The sequence below is a fragment of the Syngnathus scovelli genome, chromosome 13 (assembly GCF_024217435.2).
Source record: "Syngnathus scovelli strain Florida chromosome 13, RoL_Ssco_1.2, whole genome shotgun sequence".
In the NCBI taxonomy this organism is placed as follows: domain Eukaryota; kingdom Metazoa; phylum Chordata; class Actinopteri; order Syngnathiformes; family Syngnathidae; genus Syngnathus; species Syngnathus scovelli.
Window position 1 is genome coordinate 13085412 of NC_090859.1, and position 15401 is coordinate 13100812.

At 39.8% G+C, this 15401-nt stretch overlaps 1 protein-coding gene and 1 long non-coding RNA gene across 3 annotated transcripts; one reads left to right on the forward strand and one right to left on the reverse strand.

Moving 5' to 3' along the window:
* Positions 1-2279: 2279 nt before the first annotated feature.
* Positions 2280-13162, forward strand: phf24 (PHD finger protein 24). Of its 2 annotated transcripts, XM_049738085.1 has the most exons (9): positions 2280-2735; positions 7006-7409; positions 8311-8496; positions 9548-9626; positions 9883-10085; positions 10156-10322; positions 10813-10845; positions 11238-11315; positions 11880-13162. In XM_049738085.1, the coding sequence occupies exons 2-9, from the start codon at positions 7008-7010 to the stop codon at positions 11974-11976; spliced, it is 1245 nt and encodes a 414-aa protein (XP_049594042.1). In that variant the 5' UTR covers positions 2280-2735; positions 7006-7007; the 3' UTR covers positions 11977-13162. The 2 variants fall into 2 exon arrangements, with proteins under 2 accessions (XP_049594042.1, XP_049594043.1); XM_049738086.1 differs by lacking the exon at positions 10813-10845 and having other exon boundaries at positions 2283-2735.
* On the reverse strand, positions 9672-15390 carry LOC137840851 (uncharacterized). The gene is made up of 2 exons (XR_011087961.1): positions 14991-15390; positions 9672-10310 (listed from the first exon to the last, which is right to left on the reverse strand). It is a non-coding gene; the product is annotated as an uncharacterized lncRNA (long non-coding RNA).
* Positions 15391-15401: the final 11 nt, after the last annotated feature.

Consider the following 15401-nt stretch of genomic DNA (forward strand, 5'->3'; position numbering starts at 1 on the left):
CATTTAAAATAGAACTTTGACGTCTATATGAGTCAACGGTAGTGAATGATTTTGATATGAATAAATGATTTTACAGAATGTGCTGTGTATTATCTATTTTGCTGATAACAACGTGACATTCAGAAATTAATAGAAATAATAATTGCAATTGGGAATAATAATCTTTCCTTAAAGTAATATTTAAATAACATGACAATCAAGATTCTTTATAATCCAACTTCAAATAATTTTGCAACTATATATACGTACTCTTTGTGGGGTTGTTGTACAACTAATGGAAGACCAACTTGTCTAACAAAGACTTCTTTTGATTGCTTTTTGAAAACAAGATTGGTGCAGAGAACATGGCCTTGGACTTCTACGTGCGTCACTGTTGCCATGCCGACCTACTTTCAAGTGCCATTTGCTGAGAAAATATTGAGAATGATCAAACTTGAACACAATAACACCAAAGGAATAAAATATAACCTTGCGTAATTCTACACCTCCCTTAAAAATCCCTCAACCTAAATATAACATTCATTTTAGCAAATTATGGAATGCTAAACTTTATTAGCATCGTGTTTGATTCAACAGATGACCCCATTCTATCATTTTACAAACATTTTACGATAATTGAACTCACATTTTGCACTTGAGCCGTTCATCCCAACGAGACATTCACTTAAACGAGTGAGTCCTGATTAATGCAAACCACCTCAGTGTTTGGCCAAGATCAATAAAATCTCTGCTTATGAACATGAAAGGGGGCATTATGCTCGCTCAGTGCCCAACTCTCAACGAATAAAAATAACTGTTCCCTTCAGTCCACCCCAGGAACATAATTAGATTCTTTTCATGTGAAACAAAGGGACTCAAAGATATGTTTGAGCACGGAACAACGCCGTGTTTGATCCCGCTCGGTCTTAGCTGAAGGCCGTTCGAACGGCGTGTTGAATCTTTCAGTACCTTGTAAATGATGTACAGTATGTCAGAAACATGTTGAACCCTTTCTCCATATAGCGTAACATAATGAATAATTTACGAGGAAACATAAATAAACGTCTTTAGGGTGAAATATGATAATTACGTTCTCAGTGCGCGACAGGAACGAGCAGACACGATGTCGATACGTGACATGGGACGGAAATTTGTCAATAATCTTCGAAGGCTGTGATTGGTGAGTTCAGCACATTTTCCACTCAATTACCCGACTGTCACTTTGTATTCTTTGTCTTCTGTGCACTGATTAGAAAAATCCCAAGTCTGTATTTTTCAGCCCTGCTCGATTTGTTAATGTTTATTTATGCTTCTTAGTGGTACTGAGTAAACAATCACGACTAATCTGAAGCCGTGCGGCGAAGGCTAATCGACACATACTTTTTATGCATTAGCGCATAAAACATGCTTCGGTCGCTGGGATGGAGTCATTTCTAACTGAAAGCCTTGCAAGACTGAATGTAAAGTGAAAAGTACAATGGCTCCTTAATTGAACATAACAATCAGTCACTGTGAGTCCTTTTTTTTTCTTCTCCGCCCTTAAATGATTCTGAGCTGAAAGGACAGTGATTGCAGCGCTCCAAGTCCATGGGAGAGCAATTAAGCACACCACGGACAACTTTTTCCTTTTTCCCTCCATCCAATTGTGAAAAGAGAACATCAAGACTGTCAGGTCAGCGTGCACTTAGGTCTTTATCAATAATGCAAGGTGCCTCCATTTGAACCAGTGAGCTTAAGAATGACAGAGGGGCACTGAGCATGTAGATGTTCATACATAAAGCATCCAGGGGCTGCGAAAGAGAAGCTGCTGTGCGGATGCTGAAAATTATCTCTTTTTTTTTTAAATTTGTTGGCAAAATTTGCAAAATTTCTACACATTTTTTTTGCAAAATTTGTTGCCCTGAAATTTCGAGGAACTCTCAAAAAAGATCCCGCCCTCTAGTGTAAAATGATTTCGTTAGCATAGATGGAAAAAAAGCTACATCTTTCCTGAATTCAAACTTGTGCCTCGGCGCATTAATTTATAATCCCTGCTGTAGATAATCCAAATAAAAAAAAAATTGACCTGTGCTCACAATATGCATAAAAATACTCAGAGAAAAAGCATGAAAAGAAAGTCACAGTTTGACCTGTCACGCTTAAAATGTGCTAAAAGTTAATTGGATGCTGAGGACGCATCCTCCCTAACGTCATTAGTTTGTCGCAGTCGCCTGTTTCGGTCCAATCAGGGCGTCCCGCAACTTTATTAACCTCAGTGGTCGCTTGACTGTCTCACTGAGGTCGAGTGAGGAATGGGAGGGGGGGGAGCTTTCTCTGGATGACTCTGGCTTATAAATGGGAGATGTAACTTGATTGGCTGCCTGTGAGTCAGCAGCGCCAAGGTCTCTCCTCTTGACGCGAGCGGCGACGCGCTGCGTGGCCGCTCACACGCACTGGCGGAGCAGCCCACGGAAGGAAGGCGAACTCCATTTCAGCACCGGAGCTGTCCATTGCTCCTCCGAGTCAAGTCTCTGTTCCCACGCTCGACCCCCTTCCCATCCCTCCCCACCCTTGCGCAATTCTTCTTTTCGGAAGCAAGAAGCTGCTAATTCTCTCGGAGACTGGGAGACGAAGGAATAAATTTTAAAAAAAAAGAAGGCGCGCAGACTTCATCCGAGCCAAAGTCCTGCCATGCTTAACGGCCCAGTTTGAGGGCACCGGAGTGATCAAGTCCTTATTGAACGAGATTTCTTCCCCCCCCCCACCCCCCTTTAAAGGTGAGTTCAGCCGGGCTGCTCAAGCTCACACAAACGTTTTTGAATCATGTTACATAACAAATTGTAATGCAGGTTGCTCGTTGGGAATCATTTTGTTGGGGATCCTGCACTCTTTATTATTTCTTCTTCGTACGTCAGTGAGGTTGATAATCGGACTGTAGAAGGTGTCTAGTCCTCGTAGTTGTAAAAGCCATCTCATTCATAGAAAGCACAGAGCCTCCAAAGCATATTTACGTCAGCATGCACTCGGGTGGTGGATTGTTTTGGCTTTGCAGTAATTACATGTCACACAGTGGCTGTATCTTGACTTTATTTTTTTTTTACGAGGGCATGACCTTCCTTCTAGTATATCACAGATGGGATGCGAAACGTATCTCAAGAAGCCCCTGTTCGGTTTTTGTTATCAGTCTAGGCTGTTTTTATGTATCCTTGCCCACATTAAGGGAATTTTGAGTGCACGCCTCAGCGTGTGACAGATTCCTCACAGTCTGATCCTCCTTTGCTGCCGTTTATTGTTTGACTCTGGGAGTTGGCACACACACACGCATGCTCGGCTCTGGCGGCGCCTGAATGCCAATGTGATGTCTCTTAGACTACGCATGTATTGAGATTTGAATTCTTCGGCCATTTTTGTGTGTTTTGTTTTGATTGGGTTATCAAATATATCTTTTAAACGACATGTCAGGTCATGCTTAGTTTTACTTTTTTTAAATTTTATTTTATAGTGATTAACTTTATCACAGTTAGCATTAGCAATGTTACATAATTTCCTGTGCAGTTCATTAAGGTTTTAATTGCAACAGTTTGAGCTAGGAAGTCATTATTTAATTTAAAAAAAATAATTAGAGCACAAATTTTGTTTGACTTTGGAGGTTCAGTCGTAATTATGACTTTTTTCTGAAGTATCGTTAATTCAATTCACTTTGTACAACTGCATGTTTTAAATGTTCAGCTAATGATTCCAGTCACTCTTTCACTAGAAGGCTCTGGCTAAACTCATTAGTGTAATTAGTTCCAGGTCTCCGCTTCCCTGGTCCGTGGGTTACTTGTGTGGCTAAAGGAGGGGGCGGATTCTTTCCCATGAAAAGCTTTGTGGGGATTCCATGAAAAAAAAAAAAAAGGCCTTCGCCCTCTCAGGCAAGGAATGAAAGGGAGCACTGGTTGGGATTCTAATCAGCACATACCAGTGACATCCAACAGCTTTGGGAAAGCAGTCAGGAAACAAAGCCAGAGTGCCCACTTTGATTAGAAATTTTAAATTCATTTCACATCAAATGTTTTTTATTAATTCACAAGTATTGAACCCTAACAAAAAATAATTGAATCTGAATTTTTTGTGACAAATGGTAACTATTTTGCTACACGGGTTGATTTAAATAAATTCCCAGTTTTGTTATCGGCAGTGAGATTTCTCGTGGGGTTACTGAAAAAAAAAAATCCAATTTTAAATCATATTACTTTTCATCGTAAAAACAACTACTGCTATTCCCAATGGGAGAGTGTGGTAAGACCAGAACAAATATCTGCCAAGTTCAGAAAAATAAATGAGAGGGATTTGATGAGTTCTTTAGTCTCACCTCCCTTTTTTAATTTATCAATATTTAATCAAACCAAGCTTGTCCAGAAAGCGCTGTCACCATCAATTGCAGAGAGGACTCAAGAGACCCAATGAGTATCGAATTTGGCCTTCTCGCTAAGGTTTGCCCGAGAAAAAGACAGAGTGCACTTTCAAAATGTACTAACGGCATATATTTTTCAGGAAAGTGTAAACGAAATCTTCTGAATTGCAGCTTGGAAAATAACATTCCCAAGCTGGGATACATCACAATTTATCAACCTTAAGAAGAGATCCTATCTTCCCTTGCCTCCCCTCAGATCTTTTTATAACCTGAGGCCTGTAAATCATTTAGATGCGTCTGGGATGGGGAGGAAAAACTCACACGTCAATTTGTGACACATTTAAGACGTCCTTCTCAAATCTTGGCTAAATTGCGACTCGGTTATAAATCTTGAGCCTCTGTCACGTTTTAAAAGTGTTATTTTGATTATTTGCCACATTCTGTCTATTAAATATGGAACCTGTGGGTCTACTTTAAAACTAGTTTGAGATGCCGCAATTTCATTAAAATCAGCGGTTCAGGTTTTTTTTGGGTTCAACCCGCAAAAGAAACAAATAAAATAAAATAGCTGCTTTAGAGTAAAGATATCAAGCTTGAGAAGTGACAAACTGTCAGCTTACTGAACTCCGACAAATGAAGGTATCAAAGAGAGGCATTGACCCACTTTTGTCAGTATAGATTTTGCTTGAGTGGGGGGGGGGGGGCAAACATAAAGGTCTTATTTAATATTCAAAAGTTAACCTGGAAATGACAAGCTTCCGTTTGTTCAGCAGGTACTTCAGTCATCTCAGTGTGGAGAATATAAATAAGCGTGCTTCTGATATGTCATACTTGCCATGCAAGTCTAAGTATTAAATGCTTCATGGCTACTTTTAACTGGGTCTTCAGGGTTTTCTTGATTTGATCTTCTGTGAGGTACTTTGTGTTGCTAACACGAATAAATACAATTTGATTGATAGACAACAACCATCGAACAGCCATGATGGAAAACAGTCAGCACACTTGATATTCACTGAGAAGAAATACACAACCTACCTCAAAAAGCAGAAGCAAGCAAGTACTGAGCACACAGGGAAGCAAATGGGTTGACATTTTTAGCTCCACCTAAATAACCTCAATTCACACCAGGTGGCCACAGGAGGCTCCGCCCACGAACACTCACCTGGACAATGAAACAAAAACACATATTAAAATCTCACTGTGCTTGATTATCATGGAAAAAAAGTAAGGATATATTTATATGGATTTATATGAACTCAATCTTTCAGTCAAATTTAAAACAGCAATTTTTTTATTTTATATCACGTATTGTTTTAACTGTTGAACATTCTCAGTGAGTCAAATGAAGCTTCATATTCGCTTCATGAACCAGTTGTCAACATCGGATTGAAAGCACACTGACCTGCCATTCAACTAGCCACTGGTTCATAAAGTCATTTTGAAGCTTCATTTTCCCCATCACTACTTTGTAGTCTGCTTGAGTGCATCGTAACCACAATTCACCAGCCCTTGTTTTGGGAGGGGTTGTCCTTGAGGATAACAAGCCATGTGTCACACTGCACAATGTGTGCCTTGACAGGAAATTTAGGCTAAAGCTTGTGAGGGCACATGACCTGATGCTAGAAAGAAAAGAAGCCCATAAAGTTCACAGGCAGCCTGGGACCAAATGAAGGGCTTGTTGGCTATTAGGGTAGCCCGGGAGGAAGAGAGCGAGAATGACTCCCATTTCACTCCAGATAGATGAGATTGAATTTCATACAAGCACTTATGTGGAGTGAAGATGGATGGGATTGAATTTCACAGCAAAGAAACATGTCCCACAAGAAGCTTCAATCCATGATGGCGCCTTTTTGTCCAATAATACAATTCACTGTCTCACAGGACAAAACGTCTGTGCACTCCAAATAATGATGTAATCACATCTACCTGGGAAACATCCTAATAATGCTCGTAATTGACACTGTTATAGAAGAGGAACCAATTTTCATCCATTTGGCGTAATTTTGACTTGTGTGTCTGTATTCTACAAGATTCAATAAAAAGAAGGGCAAAAGGTTTTCTCTCATGGGATTTATTTAACGACAGTTGAGACAAAGTTGGAAATGACTTTGAAGGGCAAAGCCATTAAACTCCTCCCAGACTATTTATTGGTGTCACGTTGTTTGCGATCAACAAAATCCTGGCTCATGTTAGCAGAAATTATTTGTAAATTGTTATTATTATTATTTGACATTTAAAAAAAAAAAAATCGGAATCACTATGGGGGTTTGTTGATGCACAAATAACAGAGCTGGCAATGATTCGGTATCTGAAAATAATAAAATATTTTTCACACAATACCCGACTGAAATATTGTGAGAACACAAGTACAAAAAAGGTCACTTGTGTTTTGTTAAGACCGACACAATCCTGATTACCATCCAAAACACGTTATTCAGTCCTTCAAATCATTTTTGAAATGAAAGAAGCAAGTCACGGTAGATGGATCAGTATATTTCCTGAGCTTTACAGACAGAACATGAAAAAGCTCAGATGGTGCCGGACTGATGTTTTTTTATTTTTAATGGATCACAGATGGATTTACTACATGAGCCTCAGGCTTTTTCCGAGTACTCATGCAAGTATCCCTTCCTTTCTCCATCTGTGTGCAGCCATGGGTGTGCTCATGTCAAAGAAGCAGTCCGTGGACAAGGTGCAAAGATGCACCGCTGTGGTCTCAGCCTTCCAGTCAGGCATCAAGGACCGCCCGGCAATTGCCAAGCCGACGGAGAGCGACGCGGAGGATGCCGACGTGCCAGCTAACACCTCGAGCGGGGCTAAGGAGAAGAACACGGAGGAAGGGGAAGGCGGGGAGACGGAAGGTGGCACCGGCTCGTCCGCAGCTCAGCAGGCCTCTGTCAACCAGGAGGCCTGGTCCAGGTTACGAGATGGAAAGGGAGTAGAACCTGAAGATCTGGAAAAGAGGCATCAGCTCACACCGCCTGCTTACGTGCGGCCCAAAAGGGAAGCTGATGATGATCAGCCTTTAGAAGTCGAGCTGGCCAAAAAAGAGCAGGTGATGATAGAATCAATAAGTCAATCAATATATGTGCATGAAAGATCAATACGTAGAAAATGACTTCAGTTTACACAAGTCAAATCCGAGAGGCACAGGATTAAAGCGCTAGTTGGACCATGTCGGTCTCCATGGCAACAGCAGCAAATGATCCGGTCTCCTCGTCCAAGCGATTCAATGAGGAAGTCTTAAGCTTTTCTTTTTTTTTTTTTTTTTTTTTTGTATTCTCAAGGAAGAGAAAGTTGAAAAGTACAAAAACTCAATCACACAATGGTCCAGCATCAGAAGCCAAAGCACAACAACCTTCAACGAAAAAAATCCCAATTGATCATGGGCATGTGTGTTCCCATAGTTACCAAATATTTGCATTCATATTTCTTGTTAAATATGCTCCCGTGTAATTATAGTCACCCGGTAAAAAAAAACAAAAAAAAAAACGCAATGTCATTTTAATGAGGAAAACAGCATCGTTATTTCGACGAAGGTCACGAGAACTGATGCAGTCGAAGCCCCAAAGCTGCTGTGGCATTTGAAAGGAGATAAAAACGGGTTTGGTGCTTGATTTATGCCGTGGAATAGCCAAGCATCACGCGGTTATTTTTAATCGTGAGCCAACCCGGTAACTTTTGAATGCTAATGGGAGCAGCGGGAAATTGACAAAGAATGCAACTAATTAGCCATCTAACAAAAAGTAGTCGCGTCTTGCTAGGTAGTAATTTCCACCTGCTTTGTGATTATTTAGGCAGGGAAGGTGGACTAATTAAATTGGGCCGTAAAATTGGGCGGCAAATGTTAAAAACAAAAATAAAATGATTAAAAAAAATAATAATAATGAAATAAAGAAAATATATTTTAGATTTTCATGTGCCACTATAACGTTTTTTTTCTCTTTCTTCCTTAGCCGCAAAGCGACGAGATGTGCGACGTGTGTGAGGTGTGGACGGCCGACGACCTCTACCCGTGCAGGATCTGCACTCGGGTTTTCCATGATGGTTGCCTGAGGGAGTTGGGCTACCTTCGTGCTGAGGCCTTGCAGGAGATGCGAGACACAGCTCACACAGTTACCGGCTGGAGTTGCTATTATTGTGTAAGCACTAAACCCCCCCAAAAAATCAGCCAGTATATATGAACCAGTGTTTTTGCTGACCGTGCTGGAAAAAATGAAACTATTTTGAATACTGTGAGAGGCCGAAAAGTGTTTTTGCTCAAGAACCCTTCACTGTGAAGTGGAGGCTTTGCTGCGCCTAATCAGCAATGGGAAATTAAACCAAATGCCAAACACACTCAGAGGCGGTTTAGGGGGGCTTTTAGCCACTCTGTGAAAGAACCCTGAAAGGTCCTCTGTCTTTTTTTTTTTTGGTTGGGTGCTTCTCTGGGAGAGGAATGCAGACCGGAAGACATTTGTGTCTCGGAGAGGGAGAAAGAGCTTAAATGTCAGTTGTTGCCCTCCCGCCGCCCCCCTAAAATCTATTTGTAGCATCTATTCCTTTAGATTCCTTAAATATGGATTTAAAAGATCAATATAATTTTCTTCACATTTTATTTGTTGATGATTTATGCAAATCAGAATGTCAAAAAACGATATCCCCACTTATTCCTTGCAAATCTTCCATTATTGCAAATTACAACAAAATACAAAGTTCCACAAGGATTAATACCGGGCACACTGTCGTTTCATTAATATATTAGCTTTTTTTCTTTGCATGTGCCTTGAAAATGTATCAACTCGGTAGCAATATTTAAGTCTAATGGAGGTTATGCTACCAATTCTATTCATCTTGAAAATACGAGGCAAGCAGTGCATTCATTACTCTGTGACACTTTCATTGGATTCTGCCTGAGCTTGTGAATAATGTCGGAGAAGCTCAAGTAGAGACTTAAACCACAAGACCACATTACACCTTGTTCCTTTGTCCTTTATTAACTTCTCGTTTCAAAATCCATTCCGAGATAAACCTTAAGTAACGACACCTTTCCCGGAATGTCTAAATATAACTTTTATTCTTCGACATTGTGTAATTAAATCACCTATGTATATCGTACTGCACATTCGGTTGCTACGATCCGTGAAAGAGCTTATCCGATTTGCCAATTAACCATAAAATAACCTCGCCCGTCTGCCTTTCCTATTCTTATAGGATAATTTGAACCTGCTGTTAACGGAGGAAGAAATGTACAGCCTTATGGAGACCTTTAAGCAGTGCAAGATCATCCCAGGTGAGTTCCGGAATATAATTTAAGAGGCAGAATTGCATTTAAAGATTTTTTCATAAAATAGTATTTTTACTTTTAACCGTCAAACCGTGTCTTTGATTGCCCCCAGTCTCATTATCCTTAAAGACCGATCGTATTCTTTTATGGACCAACAGGGAACTGATATTTCATTTTGTCTGAAATGTGTCATTGGGAGTTCATTATAATTGGAGAAATGTTCTCAGTGCCTAATGAAGGTGTATTAATTGCGCCTTGTCAGAGTCGTGCCTGGTATCGGACGAGTTGCTGCAGTACCACCACTTTGTATCCAAGCAGCAGTTTGATAAAGACCTAACCGATGAGCAAGAGGAAGAAGTCCTGGCCCAGTTTGCAGCCCTGGACCCCGACAAGAAAGGTCACGTGGAGTGGTCAGACTTCCTCTACTTTGAATCGTTGGCAGTTTTGAAAAAGTTTCGCACTGAGGTAAAGAAAAAGTGTTTTCACGCTCCAACACGTCTCAAATGCCATTACCTGATTTTTGCTTCGCCGCTAGAATTCACTCGTCCGCCTGCTGACCGCTAAAGAACGAGACGCTGCTCGGTTAATGTTCCTGAATCTGGATGTGGATGAAGACGGATTGATCACCAGAGCAGAATGCCGGCAGGCCCAGCAGTCTTGGTTCAACAAGTTCAGCAAAGACTCGCAGTCCTGCAACGTGAGGTGAGAAAACATTCATCTCATCGTCAGGCAACTACAAAGCATTTTTTTTTTCTTTCATTTTTCTAATGAATACATTGACTGGACTGGACACGGTCTGTTGCATTCATCGCTACTGTATTGATTCTTCATTCATTCGTCTCAAAGCGCTTTCAGGAAACACGCTCGATATTGCGCAATATGAACTCTGTCTTTGTGACTGCACATTTATCACGTTAATATCCGCGGGGATATGTTTGTAGCATCTGACAGTTTGCCATATATTATCTGCATGTCCGTGGTGGAGAAAAATTAAAAAAAATTCAAATTAAATTAAAAAAATTCAAATAAATTATATTATTAATTAAAAAAATAAATATATTATTCGTCTAATATAAGAGTACAAAATCAAACCTTCCACTATCGAGACAAACTTGCATGAGCTTCATCCACATGGTCTAATGTCTTATTTCACATGCACCATTCCATCCCTGTTCATCATGTGCGACCGCAGACTCATGGGACTCTGCGCTCCTATGAATTGCGGGTGAGTGTGACTCAGAAATGTGCACGGCTCATTTCCCTTCGCTCACTTCGGCACCTCTGCAATATCTAGCATGCATGCTCTTCTTATATTAAGATTCATAAGTAGTCCCAAAATATATAATTTTTTCCTGAATGTATGACTTCTGTGCTAGCATAGATTAATAATATTATTATTATTATTTTTTTTACATACAGTCAGGTGACAGCTAGCTTCTTGGCTAGTTGTGAAGTACTGATGGGAAAACGAAGCTTCAAATGTGCCTCGTGAACCAGTTGCTGGTTCATGAAGCACATTTGAAGCTTCATTTACCCATCAGCAGTGTAAAGGAACGCGGTAATGAATAATCACTTTTCTGTGTGTTTTTTATGTCTTGTTTTTCTTGTGTACACAAGCATAAGTCACGTTGGGCCCATTTGTGAGAGCAGCCCGGCCAGCTCAAGCAGTGAACAAAGCAAGACTGATGACAATCGGTTTGTACTCTTCTAGTTTTTGCATTTTAGTAAATAAATAAAGACACACTGTATTTTGACACTAATGATGAAAACAAAGACAATTATGTTCTCTTTTGACAGTGCAGGAAGAATAATTTAACAATGTTCATTATGAAGTTTGGCGAGCTGCAATGTGCGCTAATCCAAGTGTGTCTAATATTTTGCCCCTCGCATAAATCTAATTAATGTTACCAAAAATATATACGTCTCTCAGACGGATGGAAAATGTTCTGCCTGTTGCCACGCTAAATATTCATCAGAGAACATTTGGACACGCTGTCAAAATGTGATTTTCTGTTGGTAGCATTTGTCACATCACTAATGAAAGAGGGCAGACATGTCAGGATGATCTTGAGAAAGAAATTCTAAGAAAAGAAAGTCACCAAAAATAGCTACCTCAAAATAAAAGTGATGTTTTTATTTAAAAATGGATCAAGGAACAAACAGATTTTGTCTTAATACAACATCAGAAGGGTTTTCAAATGAAAAGGTTTTAACTGAGCTTAATGGACAAATGATTTTAATAATGTTTATATTCAATAGGCCGACATCTTGGGCAGACTTTCTCAGGGAGAGTTCCATCTACATCTTGGCCGCACGTCCCAATAGTTCGGCCATGCACATCCGTCTTCCCTTATAGTCCAGCGCAAAACCCGGCAGACAAAACGGAAGGAGGAGGGCGAAGACGACGAGCAAAAAGCGAGAAGAGGCAGCGGTTCAAGCATCTGGCCTCAACAACAAGAACATAAAGTGACAGCAAGAGGGAAAGACGAGGCTGTGTGAAAGTTTTTGAAAACCTAGAGAGGTAGATAAACATGAACTCTTTGGCTTCTCGCGCTTTTTCAATGACAAACACTCGACTCAATGGCCCTCCGGCTAGAGCTAACCTCTCCGTGCGGGTGCGTTACTTTGACACGCTGTTACTCTTCAAACATTAATTTCTTTGGGCCTCATTATGTCTTTATGAGAGTTTCTTGCTACTGTAATGGCATTGTGTTTATTTGCTGGCCCGTTGTTAATCACAGCACTCAGAGGCATATGCGAGATTTCGTTTTTGGCACACCGTGGATAGGCTTCTGTGAGGGAGGGTGACCTTGCAGGCAAGAGAACATATATCAAACAGAAATGTATGAAATAGAGCTGCTATACACACCAGTCTAATTTATTCTCAATGCATTACAAATCTATATTTATTCATGTATCCTCCGATGTGCACTGTCTTCACTTGAATCCATAAATCTTTGTTTTTCTAATGTAGTTTGAATAGGGATGTGATCCTATTTGGAAAATGAAACTTCAAATTTGCTTCTTGTTCTATTTTTGGACTCCTCTAGATTGCATTCTCTGCTCTATAATGGACTGAAAGCACACTGACTTGCCATTTCGTAAAACCCTTTATTTCAACCAACAGTGCCATCTAGAGGAGAGAGAAAAATACAACTGGTTCGTGAAGCACATTTGAAGCTTCATTTTCCCATCACTATGTATATTGCCATTAATTATATTTGTTCCTGTTGTGCTGCCAGCTACATTTTAACATATTGGAAATATCTGCAATTAAATGTGTCTCACAGACTGTGACATTTATGTGGATAAATTGGAGGGGCTTTCAAGTCATGGAAAACTCTACAAATGTCTCTACGAAAGATTGCTACTACAGTGACTGATGAGCAACTAGCATAACAACTAGAGCTTTGTGTCTGTGTCTATGGCCTGTAATTAAGATTTAAAGCTAGTTCTACTTTGTGAATAAATTATGATTGACTTCAAATGTGATCATGCGAGGGATGTCACAGTGCTAAAATAAATGCATGACATTAACTCTCCTCGAAAAGTCCTGTGTTTCTGTTTTCGTGAATAAAATAAAGACACAAAGTGCAGAGTTTAAAATGAAAACTATGTCTCATAGTCAAAATTTTGACTATAAGTAATGACAACAAATGCAGATTAAATATGCAAAATACAACATAAAACTGTTTATGTGTAAACATAGTCAAACACACAGTGATCCGATTTCAGCTTGTTTTTGTTGATATGAGTTAAAGCTGCAAGAACTCAGTCTAGGATTTTTTGATAAACCCAAACAGTGAGGACCTGCTAGTTTTTACAACATATTATCAACACCAACATTATATTTTTAGAACCACCTCCACCAGAAAAAAAATGTCGCATTCAGGCCAACCATTTGCTTCTCCCATGCTGTGACTGTTGCAGGCAATTATGGCAGCCTTCTCACAAGCTGACACTTCTTCTTTGGAACAAAAAAGATACGCCGTGCTCATAAGTGCAGAATCCCAGCTGTAATTTTAGAGTGCATCCAAAGGGAAACAAATAAAATAAGGAATAAACGCTCTGAGAAAAAGAAGACATATTTATGAATGGCTTGTAAATGTCATCTCCTGAGACATTTTAAGGAGGTAACAGGGCCTTTCATCTGTGGTTCAGTCAAGCCTAACCTTCTTCCCATCCCCTTTCACTGCCTTGTTGGACTCTTCTTTTAATTTAGCGCCTCATTATGTGCCAAAACCCCAAGCTTACCCTTGGGTCCGGGGAATGTCGGAGTCCGCGGGGGCCATCATTAGCTTCATTACATGTTAGTGTAGAGCGAAAATATGGAGCAAAACAAAGATGTGGGTTTTTTTGCCCTCGGTTATTGCAAGCTTTATTTGACAAAATGGAGACTGAGATGTGCACCCAATTAGAGGGGCAAAACAAGACCTGATCATTAACAGTATATTAAAATATTTTGCCTTCCTTTGCAATACACTGGTCCTTTGCAATATGAGTTTAATTAATCCCTTCCAGCTTCCCAAAGAAAACCTACAAATTTCTTAATGAGAAAAATATCACGCTGTGATTGGTGTACTTTATAAAACCATATTGTACTAACATGGCAAAATATAATTAAAAATAATTTAAACGCCCCCCCACGCACACTGTTTGAATAACCATCGTGCCGCTGCCTACCTTGACCACACGAGGGCAGTATAGCAACTTATTTGCCAGTAAACCTATATTTGGGTCAATATTTAACAGGTTGAAGCCTCTTTTTTAATATATTATATTCAATACAGTACGGCATGAATAAATACATTTTGTCTCGCATATTTAGAACTGTCATCGGCACATAATATCAGTTATTGACTGCATTTGCAATGTCTGAAGCAATTCAAGGACCGATACTGGAATTGTGCTGCCATCTAGTGTCAAACTTATCTATTACAAGTATTTACCATCAATATTTAATTTTTCGGATTTCTAAAAAGCTTAATATACTAAAACAAAAAACATTTGCGTGATAGTCGCACGCGCGTTAAATGCCGCAACGTTGTTGCTTGCGCGCAATGCGCGATCAACTGCGCATGCGCGAGATGCAGGAGGCGCAGTTCGTATGTTTATGTTTATGCTCACCGAATGAAATGGGGCCGGGGAAAACTCATAATATATGATCAAAGTCATCGATCATCGCCGCATTTCTGCAGGTAAAAACGACCGCATGCATAGACGGGTCAAAGTGTTATTCGATGGAATTGAGCTTCTGAGATAACAGAACGAACCGATGACGCGGTAGCGCTAGTCTTAGCCGCCTGTTAGCAACGGTTTAGTGAATAAATGTAACGGTAACGAATACTGATCATATCACTTTATAAATACCTGCTGATTTATCCTGTAAACGTTCGACTATAATGAGACAGCTGTCAGTTTGTTTTTATATGACGTCACAATCGCGCCGATGGTTTATGACCATTCAATATACATCTTTATTTATATAGTACTTTCACAACAGCTTTTGTCATAACAAAACACTTTGCACAAAGAAACAACGGATCCACATATTGCACAATTTAATTTGATGCAATCCACGAACTATAATCAACAAAATGCACCTCCATAGATAGTTATTTACATAATAGTAGTATGAATTTTGTTTCCCAGTAAGTGTGTCTATCGGTGCAAAAAACTGTTCTTGCCTGCTCTCCCAAGTCACACCTATTAATGATTAATTAAGTCATTTATGAAAGGTCAGAATTTGCACATTCTCTCCTTGAGCAGACAAGTTCCCTT

Coding starts and splice junctions, on each gene's coding strand:
- phf24 (XM_049738085.1), top strand. CDS start 7,008: ATGGGTGTGCTCATGTCAAAGAAGCAGTCCGTGGACAAGGTGCAAAGA. Junction 7,410..8,310: donor AGCTGGCCAAAAAAGAGCAG/GTGATGATAGAA, acceptor TTTCTTCCTTAG/CCGCAAAGCGACGAGATGTG. Junction 10,323..10,812: donor TCGCAGTCCTGCAACGTGAG/GTGAGAAAACAT, acceptor GTGCGACCGCAG/ACTCATGGGACTCTGCGCTC.